Below are 14,004 nucleotides of genomic sequence, written 5' to 3' on the forward strand. Positions count from 1 at the left end.
GGGACTGATACTTGTTAATGAGTCAGTCTCATTCAGATTTAAAGGAACAATCCACTAACTCAACACGTCACGCTCTGCTTGTTTTGGCACATTTAGTAAAATGTAGCTTGTTGACTCATCATGTTAATGTCTTCTATGATAACAGCGTGACTGGTAAGGAGATATAATGGAGTTTTATTATTGGAAAAGGTTTTTAGCCTTTTTTTTTTATTTACGTAAAAGTCAGGATATTCCATACTCAGCTGATAACATTAAGCATTTCTGCAATTCGTGGATAGGGAGGATCAGGCTTTGTTGTTTTTCTTGTGTTTTGCATGAAAAGTAGTCTGGTTGGTAAATTCAGTGAGATTAAATGGTAAAGTACTCACCTATTTTCAATATTATAAGGAAAGAAGTAAAAACTGCTCAATTGTGGCGACATCTAGAGGCTGTTTGAGTAAGAACTTCTAACTCCAAAACATCACGTTCTGTATTTAAAATAACAGCCTTACAAAAGCATACAAATGCCACTATATGATGTGTTGAAGTGGTTGTTTTGCTGTAAAAGGATTCAGTAAAGAATGATGTGCAATATGGTCCTAGAATAATTGGAATTCATTTTCCCAATTCTAGGTGTTTCTATGTTAGATGTTGTAAAATAAAGTAAGTGGATGGTTTAAGCAAATGCAAAGCATAAAAATACATAAATACAGCTACAAAAGTACAAGTTCTTGATGTTTAAGTATGCCTTAATTTCCACCGCTTGAATAGACTACTCTATTGTAAACCCAAGTACAAAGGTGAGTGAAACAAAGGAATAGTAACAATATATATGTTTAGGAAACTCGACATTTAACATGTATGAGCCTTTTAGGTGAGAATAAGGCCACTTTAGTGAGGAAATGTGTATTTTTTGTTGAACTACAGCGCGGACAAGCGGCTTCAAAGGTCAATGCAGGTTGTAGGCTGCTAACGACTGCGCAGCCGCTTTACGTGATGACGTTTATCAACGCGTCAACGACTAGCCGAAAATGGCGGAGTACCTGGCATCCATTTTCGGCACAGAGAAAGACAAGTAAGTTTTATTGCATAAATGTGTAATTTGGCACCTAAATAAGAGGTTTTATTGGAAGTATAGGTGCAGTGGTTATTATAAATCTCTAATGGGGCTATGTTAAAGGGCGCAGGGCGACAGAATGTTCTAGTCTAGTTAACAGTAGCACGAGGAAGCTAACACTGAGCTAACGCATTGAATGAAACTCGGGGAGACACCTTAGCTAACCTGCACCAGCTGTTTAGGCTTTATTTGCGCCAAATTTAGTTATTTTTCAAAACGTGCATGAGATTATCATCAAATTTGTACATATGCCGCATACTTATGACCTATCTTTCTGTTAGGTAATGTCCTTGTTAAATTGATGAACTTGTTGGCGCTGAACTGTGCTGCTAAGATTGATTGTTTTGTTTCCTTTCACCAGTGGAGAGCAGCAAAAGCAAGAAACTATTTTAATGTGTTATTGTTTCAAAACATAAAATGCTCATTTATCACATTCATGTAATGATAGGGGTCTGACATATGCTGTAGTTCATTTGAGATGTCTTCGGAAGTAGTACAACAGTATAGTGTAGTTAGCATCTATTGAGTTTCATCCATTGAAAACTTTACCTGATCTTTAAAAATTTTAATGCACAGCAATTTTTTCAATGCAATGTTTTGGTCTCATATCTCTTAAGTATGACCTAGTTTTGTTTTAAGGTTTAAATCAATAAGTACATCCATCCATTAAAGCTGTGGACATGCTGGTGGGCTCAACTTGTATGCTACTGGATTTGATCATGATTTTTTTTTTTAACTATAAAGGCATGGATTGAAGTCTGTTTATGATTAAATAGGATACTTATATTCCAAAAGTTTGATAAGGAAACTTCAAAATATCATTTTTTCTTAATGATTCTGCAAATAAGTTTGTTGTTTTATGTTGAAATAAGTACTTTACCTAACTAGAGAAGAAACCAAAGGCAAATAGAATTAGTATTGCCGTTTGTATTTAATCATATTGCAAGTTAGTGCTGCACAATATATGATAGTGGTTGCAATTGCAGTTTTGGGCAGTGCAATTGCATAACCTCATAAAAGCCTGCATATTTTTTTGTAATATGTAGTGCTTAAAAGGTTTATAACAATGACATTTAGTTTTAACTTTTTAGAAGTACCTACAAGGAATAAATGTAATCTTTTGGACTGTATTTATGAAATCAGTACTGTAAAACTTATGGTTTTGTATTTTTCGGCTAATATTTGTATGATTTGGCTTGAGAGTTTAACACACTTTTAAATTATTATTTTCTGCACTTTCTTTGATAAGTAAACAAGTAGACTCATGATACCACTTATGTATTATATCACAACACCAAATCGCAGCTTTGTCCAGTGTTTTTTTTTTTCAATCCCACATTATTACCAAATTGTTTAGCACTGTTACTACCAAGTTGTGTGGCACCAGACTTTCAAATTGTGCAGCACTTTTGTATCCTTAAACATCTAATGTCAGACTAATTTGACACTTACTGAAATAATTCCAAACCTAGGTAGGGGCTACTTTACCATAAGTATGTGAGTTATCTTGCTTCCTCTTCTTTTCCATGAAGCAATCCATATTGAAGGACCAAAACAGAACAAATGCAATCCAGAACAAATACTATCTAGTGCTGTTCTGATATTTCTATACGGTGCCTTGCTGTTTGGTTGTCATAAATGGGTGGATCAATAATTAGAACTTGCTGTTTACTGGACTTTTTTCTTGTGTCAGGTAAGTTTTGTGACATTGTTCCTTCTTTTCCAGGGTCAATTGTTCATTTTATTTTAAAATTGGAGCTTGCAGACATGGAGACCGCTGCTCCAGATTGCACAACAAACCAACGTTCAGCCAGGTGAGCATCCAGCCAAAGTCTTACGCCTCAGATTAACACTTTATTGGGCAAGACCTGCATGACATACTGTAAATGATGATAGACCGCAGTTACGTGGCCTTTGTGAAGAAAGTGCTTTCTTATTTGCCAATTAAGAGCAGCTTGGCATCATGTTGGATGTCTCTCTCTATTTGTTACCCAGTTTTAGTGCAAACAATCAGCCTTTTCTGCCCAGACACCTTTATCACAAGGCATCTAACCAATTCAACCAGTGGATAGAGAACCTTAAAGAAAAATGTGCATCACTAATCATACTTCTGTTTGGCTGCGTTATGTCTTAGACTTTGCTTGTTTTACTTGGCTTTATACCTGAGAGTCAAAAGTTTCTTAAACCATGAGTTCCGGGAATACAGGGTGTTCTCAAATTATTACAAGCCTTGTGAATGTTTTGGTCAATGTTTAAGTACGTGCTTGTGAAGAAAAACATGGTTCGTTAGTCATTTTCTAGTTAAGCATTTCTTATTTAATCTTGCAGTTTATTATTAAATGAGATTTGACTTTTTGGATTAAGGAGGGCTTCCAGAGGTTATTTGGAATTTAATTATCTCATGCATACAACTGGGAAGATTTGTCACACACAACTGCTTGCCTCCTGTAACACAGCCCGGGTACAGGCTTTTAAAAGCTAACTTCTGCTGTAGGGGATATCACACAATGTTACAGTTAAACCTAACTTAAAATGAGCTACAACAGTCAAGTTATCATAATTCTCTCCTTATTTTTTGATGATTTTATGCATGTTTTGTCTGAAAACAAGCTAAAATTGTGCTTCATGTAATTGGAACTGACACAAAAATGTTTATGTGCTTGATCTTTCCTTTCCAGACCATCTTGATTCAGAACATCTACCGAAACCCTCAGAACAGTGCACAAACGGCTGACGCTTCTCGCTGTAAGTTAAACATTTGTCAGGAAACAGTCCTTCTGTTTTGTAAAAATAGTGCTCACATGTAACAACAGGTGTGAGGTACTGCTGCAGCCTTGTGAGCTTGAAACCATGTTATCACCCAACCAAATATTTTGACTATCACCAACAAACGCAGACACCTGCTTCTGACTTACACTGTATGTTTCTCAGCCTTGAGTTGCTCACAATAATAACACAGCAGAGGCAAAGTATCTAAATGCAAACAAACAATACCTGATGATTAGTTAAAATACTCAGAACTGTGTGCTGAAGTTGTGTACTGTCTCCTAGAGCTGAAACAGTTTCTATAGTACAGGTAAATGTGTTGATGCTTTGGCATAAAATTGGATGGATTTCACTCAGCCTGTCCTGAAATCTGGTATTATGAGCAAAGCAGTCAACTTAGGCATCAGAAGAGACTGTTTTAAGCGCTCAAACATCATTTAAAATCAGCCAGTACTGTAAAACACCTCTGAGCAGAGGTTGTGCTTACTGAAAAATTTCCATCTTTGAAAAATGACATGAATGTTAGCGTTGACTGCATACGTTTCTGAAAGTGTCTCGCTTTCCGAGTTCTGATGGTGAGTTTTGTTGCTGTGGACCGGAGGTCTCTGAGCACACCTGTGACCGATATGGGTCAGATACAGGGGGCTGAGGTTGTTGCAACAGGTTTTCCTGCTTCAATAAATCGGGGAAATCCCACATTAGGAATCTTACCTAGTTGTAGGTGGATCCTAGTGTGCACATGCATTTCTAATTTGTGTGCAGATTTTCCTAATTTTGCATGTTTTTAACGCCATGAGCTGGGTTACATATTAGAGTCAATACATTTTTTATTTTAAAAATTATTTCGTGTTGATAAAAACAAACAAAAGTCTAAACTAACAACACAGGCCAGCCTTTTCATGACTATTCATATAACTACTACTGGTTTTTTTTTATATCATAGATAGACTGTGAACAGTCATGGATATTGTATTTAAAAACTGCACAGTTAATATAAAAATCTCATACAGACACTGGACCCAAACTATGATTTGCCTGGGTGCAGACTGTTTCCTGAAATCTCCCTGCCAGAGTTGTCCAGGTCAGAGCGAAGGTGGCCCAGCTAGGCTTGGGCGGTATCCACTTTTTAACACCGTCATACAGTCCTCAAATTTTACCAGGGTATACAGTATTACCGCCAGCAACCCCCACACATGTGAGCAGCGTGCACCTCTACAGTGCTTTATTTAATCTTTTATCAAAATGCTTCAGTTTAAAAAAACGTCATAAGGGAGACGTTTGCAGGAGCTCATGAAGTGATTAACAGGTGAGCATGTTTATCATAGAAGTAAACATTTACTTTACTTATTTACCGCAAATGACATTTCTATCTTTTTCCTCTCCACACAGACGTGCACTTATTCCTCTGTCTTACCTTCGCTCCTTCCAGATCCATTATGAGACATAATAACCTATTATCATACAGGACACGGCAATGTTTAGTAATGTCCAGCATGCTTTTAAACAGATAGAAGACTGGCCTTTAATATTATTTCCTCGTAGTGCAACAATGCCGAGCCCCGTCCTCCGTCCAGCGCGTGCACAGTGCTGATGGCATTCCATGGCGCACGAGTTTCTATGCGTTGGTATGTATGTGCGCATTCGTCATTTGCCAAATTGGGCTGACATCATTAACAGAAATTCTTTCATCACCTCTGAAGCATCTTCACACAGACACAGCGGTGCTACAGTTGGAATGGACACAGACTCTCAAGGCATTTTTTTCTTTTATAGACATGTGCTTTTTTAAGCAGTACTGTCTTCATGACAGTGACTAAAGCAATAACATGGCTATTTATTAATACCCCGGCATATGATATCACTCATTTCTAGCTGGAAGTGACTTTAAGTTGAAGCCTTTGTTTTCACACCTTACAGGCAAGAAGAGATAAGGCAGAATGAACTCATCCTTCCCTCGCTCTCTTTCTCTCCGTGTCTCTGTGCGTAATACCTTAAATATATGACATCTTTACCCTATTGTATGAGGAAAAATTAAAATAAAAATCCTCAACTGTTATAATACAGCATCTATGAGTGTGAAGCAATGTCCCATGTGCTTCTAAACAGATAAAGATCTGCCTTAATTATTTATATTTGTGTTGTGCAGCGTGGGAAAACTCTGTTGCCATGAGTTTAAAAACTCCATTATAGGTCTGAGCACCTTCATCATTTGCCAAATTGAAATTAAATCATAAGCAGGATTTCATTTATCATGTTGAAGCATCTTCACATACTGGCAGTGGTGCTGCTGGTGGAGAGAGACGCATGTTTTCAAGGCATTTGTTTAAAAACCTGCACTCATCACATGGTCCCGTCTTAATGACAGTAATTGAGGCAATACCATGGCTATTTTTTAATACCCCGGTATATGGTATTACCGTATTACCGCCCATTCCTAGGCCCAGCAGCTCACCAATGTGACCCACCTCTCCACAACTACAGAAACTTATCTTAGCCTAACAGCTCATGACATCGACAGCTGTGGGAGTTCAAACGTTTGTGCCTCAAAACAAGTTTTTTTTCCCCTATGTATGATCACACAGGAGAGCTCCTTGAACAAGGTCTAAAGATGCTCTCATGTCATAAACTAGTCATAACTTGGTCCAGTGTTTATCAGCACAGATAACGGGGCTAATGTAATCAAAGCTTGTGAGTATGAATGGTGGCCTAGACTGTAGGGTTTTGGCCATCAGTTGTATCTATGATTGGTGAGTTTTGTGTAGGTTTGCTTCACCTTAAGGGGAAGAGAATCTTTGTTTTTATGATTAACAGTAGTAAATTTAACAGAGAAAATGTTTTATAACTTTCCATACACAATAAAAGACTATGAGAGTATTTCATGGTTTCTGATTTTTTTAGCTGAAGGTCTGTTCTGTCATTATTTATTTTTATTTGTAAAAGCTTTTGAATGAAGTCTTTCCCAAAAATAAAGTGTGCTAAATAAAAATAGGGATTTTTACCCTTCATACAAAAACCATAATAGAGTGGTCTGTTTTAATCACCTTAATGGTGTCATTTTAGGCACCAAAGGACTGAATTGAATTAAACATGCATACAGCAATTTAGAGGAGATTTAACAATAAATCAAATTAATAGGATTGTAGCAAGAAATGACATAATGTAAACGCGAAACTGGTGGCTACAAACAAGGTAGCATTAGAGTGGAGACAATGCTAAAAAGCAGAAGTTTGTGGAGGAGGAAAATATTGATTTACAGAGACTTTTGTAAATATGAATGCTACATTTACAACAGCTTTCTTGTTGCTTTGCTTCATTATTTTACGACAACGTAGATGGATGGCACAAACTGATGATATTTATTTGTTGCATATCAGCATGCGTCCTAGCCTGCAATTCAACTGCGTTTAGAGGGAATTGTCTTCATACAGTCCGCACACATTAAACGTGATTTCGTATGAGGTTTGTGTTGCAGTGTGGCATGCCAGAAATGTGTAAGAGTGCAAAAATCGCACAGTCTGTAGGAAGCTTTAGGCAACAGGTTAGAAACATTACCTAATAATGAGTTTTGATCATTGCAGACAAGCATCTAAGCGCTTTAAACAAGTTCATCTTTGTTAATTTGAAAAGACAAAGACATAATCATTGTCCTTATGTGTCTAAGTAAGGAAATGTCCTGGCCTAGACATTGACTCTGTAGTATTTATAACTGAGCTGAAGTCATGCAGTGACACCCTCTGACGATACCGATAAATACACTTGAAATATCCTATATTTTGGCTCTTACAGTGAGTGGTTGTGACACTTTACATACTGTTAGTGTTAAGACCTCTTAAGTCCTGGATTAATTTGATGGTCTTGTTTTTCAGCAGTAAAGCAAAACTTTAATTCAAATCCTTAGACTTATTTGCAACAAAGCATAACAAACACATGCCAAAGTAATTTGCTGATGCCAAAGTATATTGGAACAAAAGAAGCCCACAAAAATGAAGGAAATGCAAAAATCTCAAACACACAACAAACTCAAGGACCCTGGACTCAGGAACTCATGAGATTCCCAGTAGTAGCTAAAAACATTTTATTGTAATCACATTTGGTTGATTTTGGCCATAGAGATTCACAGTTTGTATTTCAGACCATCTCCCTCTTGAGTATTTCCCCTCATAACCTTGAACGCTGCCCAGCCTGCTGCTGGCTTAAACTGTAACTTCTCCCTCATCTGCAGGAGCCTCAACACCACCAGTGCTTAGTTTACATATCACACTTCCAAATCAAAAAACTGTAGGAAAAATTCGTTGACATCTTACATAACTATGCATGTTATCTAGGCTCAAATTAAACTACCTGAAATGGTGTTGTGCAATTATGTGCACAATTTTGTTGTGAGATCCTGTACTTTGACCCTGTTAGACTTAAAAGTTTACCTACTTTTCTGTGTGCACATTTGTTTGCCTCTGATTCACTGAAGCCAGTTTCTACGAATGTTCTCCTAAATGTTTCTATCTTGTTTTTGAGGACAAATATGAAATGTTATTATGTCCTTCCTTCACTTTATGTGAAAAAATTGCAAAGCAGTTTTATAGGAAAGGTGGACCGTTGACATATAATTTCAACAAAGCTAGAGAAGATGAGCTCCAGTTTACTCTTTCTTCTGGGAAGAAGTGTCATGCCTTTTTTTCTGATTGAAAAAAAAGGACAAGTTTCAAGTCTTTCTGAAGACTTTAAAGTGTCAGCAGAATCTCTGTGTATCTGTGCCTTTGACCATCCCCCTTGTTGACATTTCCCAGGTGCTGTCAGTGATGTTGAAATGCAGGAGCACTACGACGAGTTCTTTGAGGTGAGTGACCCTTTGTGCCAGTTTGTTGCCCTCATTCCACATATTGCACGACTTGACGTAAAACCTTTGTTTGACTTTTGACGTTGCAAAACTTGTCCAGTCTTAAATAAGAATAATTTTTTATCACCCTTTAAATTTACAGTGATTACTGTGGAATAAAAGCATAAATGACCAAATATCTGATACTGATTTGATTTTAGGTATTGTTTGATTAATTTAAAATGTTCTTTCTTGTTTGTTCTCACAGGAGGTGTTCACAGAGATGGAGGAGAAGTACGGAGAAGTAGAGGAGATGAACGTGTGTGATAACTTGGGTGACCACCTAGTTGGCAATGTCTATGTAAAGGTCGGTGAACATATTTGTCAGTGGGCTCATAAGGGTTCTTAATTTACTTTACTCTCTCTTTTAGACATATTAGTCCAATCAGTATGAGGAAGAAGTTGCAAAATAAAAATAGAAATGCAACAAAGGGACAACAAATAAAGCATAAAACCACACAAAAAAACACAAACGGATGTTCTGTTTTAGATAGGAAAAAAGAGAGAAGTACCATGTGTTATGTATTGTGGGCTGAGGAAAAGCAGCTCCCACAACCTCAGTTTCAGAGTGCTGGGTTACAAGCTTGACTCCTGCCTCCCTTAGTGATACTCATCAGCTGTTTTTAGATAGCTCTGTGTGTGTGATATTTTTGTTTGTCAAGGAAGCATCACCAAGATAGCAGAGAAACAATTTAAAGGGATCCTGTCCTGTCTCGTCATTTGCCGCAGCACTTTATCTGAAAGTTTTACTCCCAAATAGATGAAGTCAGGTGCCACTTTGAGTCAGTTGGTATAGACAGATCTGTGTCTCCTCTACCATTGTAGGTCCTTTGCAGATGACGTCACACAACTGCAGAGAAATCCCCTTCCCTCATTGGGCAAGTAGGGATTTCTGTATGGAGAAGTGATACCAGAAGGCCATGCTTTGTGCTGTTTACAAATATACCAAGGGTTGAAAGTGCAAAAATAAAAACTTTGTTATTTTTAAACTACTTTTGTGTCCCAAGAGTAGTGAAATATCAAGACAAAAAAGCCCCACTCAGTGTGACAGGAAATCGGTGTCTTTCAGATGATCAGATGATTTGGCTAAGCTCAGTAGAGCTTGTTGTTTGGTTCTTCATTTGGTGACAGTTTGTCTTTTTAGATGTGGATTAAATAACGACAAAGGATGGAGGAAAGGAAACTGGCACTCAAACAGGAGCTAACTACTGTGGCTAACATAAAGGAGCCGTTTCAATTAAAAAGTTGTTTGTGACAAAATGGGATCTTTTTTTTTTCATGTTAGAGGGCCTCGGTACAAGTATCCTCTAGACTCTTCTCTCCATTCATGTGGATAGATAACACTGGAGATTTGCAGGACTGAGTATACAGTGATATTGATCACAGTGGGGGGAAAAAAAATCACTTTTTTGTTAAGTGAAGGGATTGTACTCAAATGTATGTCGAATTTTTCTGGTGACAATTGCAGCGCGCATGTCCATTAAGAGCTGTGAAGGGCTTACTTTTAGCCATTCCTTATGGCTGACCTCCACTTTCTGACCCCATGTGCGTTATCAGAATCACATGATTGCAAAGAACCCATTGTTTATAAAACTTATATCACAAGCTCTGTCCATTTCTTGATTTTGTTCTGTCGATGAAGGAGAAGGGGCACTGACAAGTGCAGTCCACTCACTGAAAATGTTGGACTACTTTTTAGTTTTTTTTCCACAAGCTTAAATTTTGGATGTTTTATGCCCTTATTATAGCAAACTACAGTAGATAAAAGTGGAAACCTGGCCTGCCTGAGTACATTAAGCTCAACCTAGCCACTAGGCCATGTGAGCACCACTTTTTAAATTGAAAATGGGAGCTATCAGAGTACAAACACAGCTCCTGTTTTGCTCAGGCCCTACATGCATGATCTTGTTTTCAAATCTAATTGACACATAATTGGGTTCATTAATATCTCAGTACAGTGTGGAACAAGAGTACATTTTTAGTGGCAAACATGGACATATAATTAAAGCCAAGACGTTGCAGAATTTTTGTTCAGATTTTAATTTAGGCTGATTGAATTATATTTAAAACAACATAACCTTTTTTTTTTTTAGCACAAAGAGGCTGCCTATTAATAACAAAACACCAGTCCTGTTGTGGTTTCTGGATATGTTATAGACTGTGTTGGAAACTTGATAAATATCAGACATTTTTGCTCTTTTATAGCCGTCAGCATTTCATGTTAACATGTTACGCCGTGTCTAGTTTTTTCCTCCAATGTTTTGTCTCTTCACGGATCTTTGTTGTGAGCAGGACTTAAGCTTCTCATAAGGCCTCTTTGTTGTGAATGTGAGTGTTTGCTGTGGCAGTGAGCACCCACCCTTGGTTAAACACCAAAACAGAGAGCTGAGGACACAAGCCGAGTGCCCTTAAATGACACTGTAACATAGATCTTTTACTGCGTATGCTGACTAGACCTTGAGAAAATGTTTTATTGATTTGGAAACACCGTTTTATGAAATAGCAGCAAAATAAGGCCCTAAATCTTTGCCCTCATTTTAGTAAGACCTTGAAGATATTAGTCATAACAGAACTGTGATTCAAGAAAAGGACAGTAACCTTTTATGTCATGATACCCCTTCTTTAGCATAGATGAGTGGATAAATGATTGACTTTTCTATGGGTTCTTCATCAAAAATGCTATACTTGACTCTAGCTTTTAGTAATTCAGAGTTTGTGTATTGTATATTCGTAGTTTCGACGTGAGGAGGACGCAGAGAAAGCAGTCATGGACCTGAACAACCGCTGGTTTAACGCCCAGCCAATTCACGCAGAGCTCTCTCCCGTCACTGACTTCAGGGAAGCTTGCTGTCGTCAGTATGAAATGGGGTAAGCTGGTGATTAATCCTTTTGTTAAAGTAAACTGTATGAAGACGTATGATGGTTTTGCTGCATTTTTAGGACTTTGGAGGGGAGAATACAAGTACCTTTTTTTGTTTTCAGTAGATATTAAGAGAAACTTCTTTTGCAGCATTGTTAATACACTCATTGTGAACTTATTCAACTTTGGAAGTATATTCTGGATTGATCTGTTTTATTGCCAGCATCAAAGTATCTATTGGTAGCAGCTGCAAGCCACAACATGTTATCCTAAACCACGAGTCATTCCTACACACCAGTAGAGTCGAAACGGTCATAAATCACTGCTGCTGCTGCCAAAACAGCCCGGCTAGAGCCCAACACCTGGTCATTTACTAGGAAAGATACTCATCAAACATATGGTTGGATACAAGGCTTGATTTAAAGGCTTAAAGAGGCATGTAGTTCTGGCAGTAACCAAGTTAAGTGGTGAAAAAGCAGGTCCTGCAGCTGAAGAGTCTAACTTGAAGCTTGAGTGGAAACGGGACAGCTGCTCCGAGGCTCTGGCACTGTTCAGGGGGAAGAGCTCCAGGCTTCCTGCTTGTAAAGTCATTTGTCCTAAATTATTCTGAAGAACAGAGAGCAGCTGACATAGTAATGGCCTTAAAGTGGTGAAGAAGCTCTAGTCTAGATTTTCTGTAGACTCCTTACTTTACATTTAGATTTATCTATTGCATATTGCTAATTTGCTTTTACAATATGTAAGTATTCATAAAAATGCACAAATCACACTTAGATTAGAGGATAAATGGAGGCCCAGAAGCTGAGTTTTGCCTTGAAGAACCCTGTTGTCAGGTAAATTATGTCATGCCAGCAGGGAGATTAAAGTGTCCTCTGCGTTCAGCCTACACGTGTCCTTCAGCAAGGTACTGAAATGCTACCACCTGCACGGGCACCGTGTGAATTATCACATCTACTCTTAAATGCAAACTTAAACTTTGTCCTCACACTCTGACAGGAAACTTGAGGTTTTCTCTTTTATGAGTCTGTGTTTTTCCGTTGGATCATGGCGCGTTTGCTCTGCCAGTGATAGGACAGACAGATCCAGGGTGAGGGGGGGTTGATCAAGATCAGATGTTTTGTGTGGTGGGCTAGCATGCTCCTCAGCATGTGTTTGATTTTTTTCCTTGTGGCACTGCTCCACCCCAGCCAGGCAGATTTTAACCCTTTATGTACTTTCCTTTTTTTTTTACAGCGAGTGTACTCGAGGTGGATTCTGTAACTTCATGCACTTGAAACCGATATCGAGGGAACTTCGAAGGGAGCTGTACGGTCGTCGCAGGAAAAGGTTTTGACATTTTGGAAGTGATTGTTAATATTTTCTGGAAGGTTTGACTTTGAAGGTTAATCTTTTGCTTTTCTCTTCCCAGGCATCGTTCTCGCTCACGCTCCCGGGAACGACGCTCCCGCTCCAGGGACCGACGGCGAGACCGCAGCGAGAGGCGAAGATCGAGGGACCGAGAGCGTTCCGGAAGATTCTGAAGGAAGCAGAGGCCGACCCGATGTCCAACCAAATCCCTCCATCCTTTAATCCCAGCAGTGATGACAAAGTTATTTTCTTTTTTCTTGGTGAATTGTTGGAAATGTTTTTTTTTTTCTTTTATTCCCTTTTTTTAAGACGAGCTTGTGTCGCTTTCTCAATAAAAACAGATTTGTAATTCTGTATTGGCAGCATTTGTTTTAGATTATTGGCTTATTTCTAATGAAAAGACCGTTTATGTGAGTAAAGTGCTCATTATTGGTTAAACTTCTTTGCAAAGCTGTGTGAAAATTCAAATGGGAAGGATTTTAGTTATTTTTTTACTGAGCAGTTTATGCAAATGTTAGTAAAATGATCAGAATTTACAATCCATCAGGATAAATCTTTAATTGTCCAAGTCTGTTAGAGGGATTTTACGATTACTTTTTATTTTTTTATTACATCAGGATTGTAATTTGCTACAGCAGCATCCTTTCTTGCCTCCTGTTGTATCCCCTTTCAAAATTATAGTATTTACCTTTAAAACATTCATCTTATGCTTAAAACTCACATTTTTGCCCATTCTGGATCAAAATCCATTGAAGAACACAGCAGCAACCTCTTAATGGGAAATCAATCAGGTCAGAATAGATTGCTGTATAGATCCCAAACTTGCAGGTCTTTCCTTTTGCCTTTTGAAAGTGCTTACAACATGCCTACCTGTTCTCTGTTCTCTCCGACGCTGTAAACTGATGCAACATTTACTAAAGCGCAATCATCCTGTCATCCTACTTTGCATACTTCCACTTCTGTTTTCTTAGGTGACGAAACCCAGAGGTGGCATGATACGTATTCGCTTTCAGTTAAACTAAACTTCATGCTTTGTGCTCATTACATTCAAATTAAATCAAA

At 38.1% G+C, this 14,004-nt stretch overlaps 1 protein-coding gene across 1 annotated transcript; it reads left to right on the plus strand.

Annotated features, from left to right (window-relative positions):
• The first annotated feature begins 951 nt into the window (after positions 1 to 951).
• On the plus strand, positions 952 to 13,296 carry LOC121506331 (splicing factor U2AF 35 kDa subunit-like). Its single transcript, XM_041782094.1, has 8 exons — positions 952 to 1,054; positions 2,823 to 2,910; positions 3,775 to 3,841; positions 8,647 to 8,696; positions 8,944 to 9,042; positions 11,470 to 11,603; positions 12,829 to 12,921; positions 13,004 to 13,296. The coding sequence occupies exons 1-8, from the start codon at positions 1,011 to 1,013 to the stop codon at positions 13,113 to 13,115; spliced, it is 687 nt and encodes a 228-aa protein (XP_041638028.1). The 5' UTR covers positions 952 to 1,010; the 3' UTR covers positions 13,116 to 13,296.
• The last annotated feature ends 708 nt before the right edge of the window (positions 13,297 to 14,004 follow it).

This window comes from Cheilinus undulatus, linkage group 24, assembly GCF_018320785.1.
Source record: "Cheilinus undulatus linkage group 24, ASM1832078v1, whole genome shotgun sequence".
Classification (NCBI taxonomy): Eukaryota; Metazoa; Chordata; class Actinopteri; order Labriformes; family Labridae; genus Cheilinus; species Cheilinus undulatus.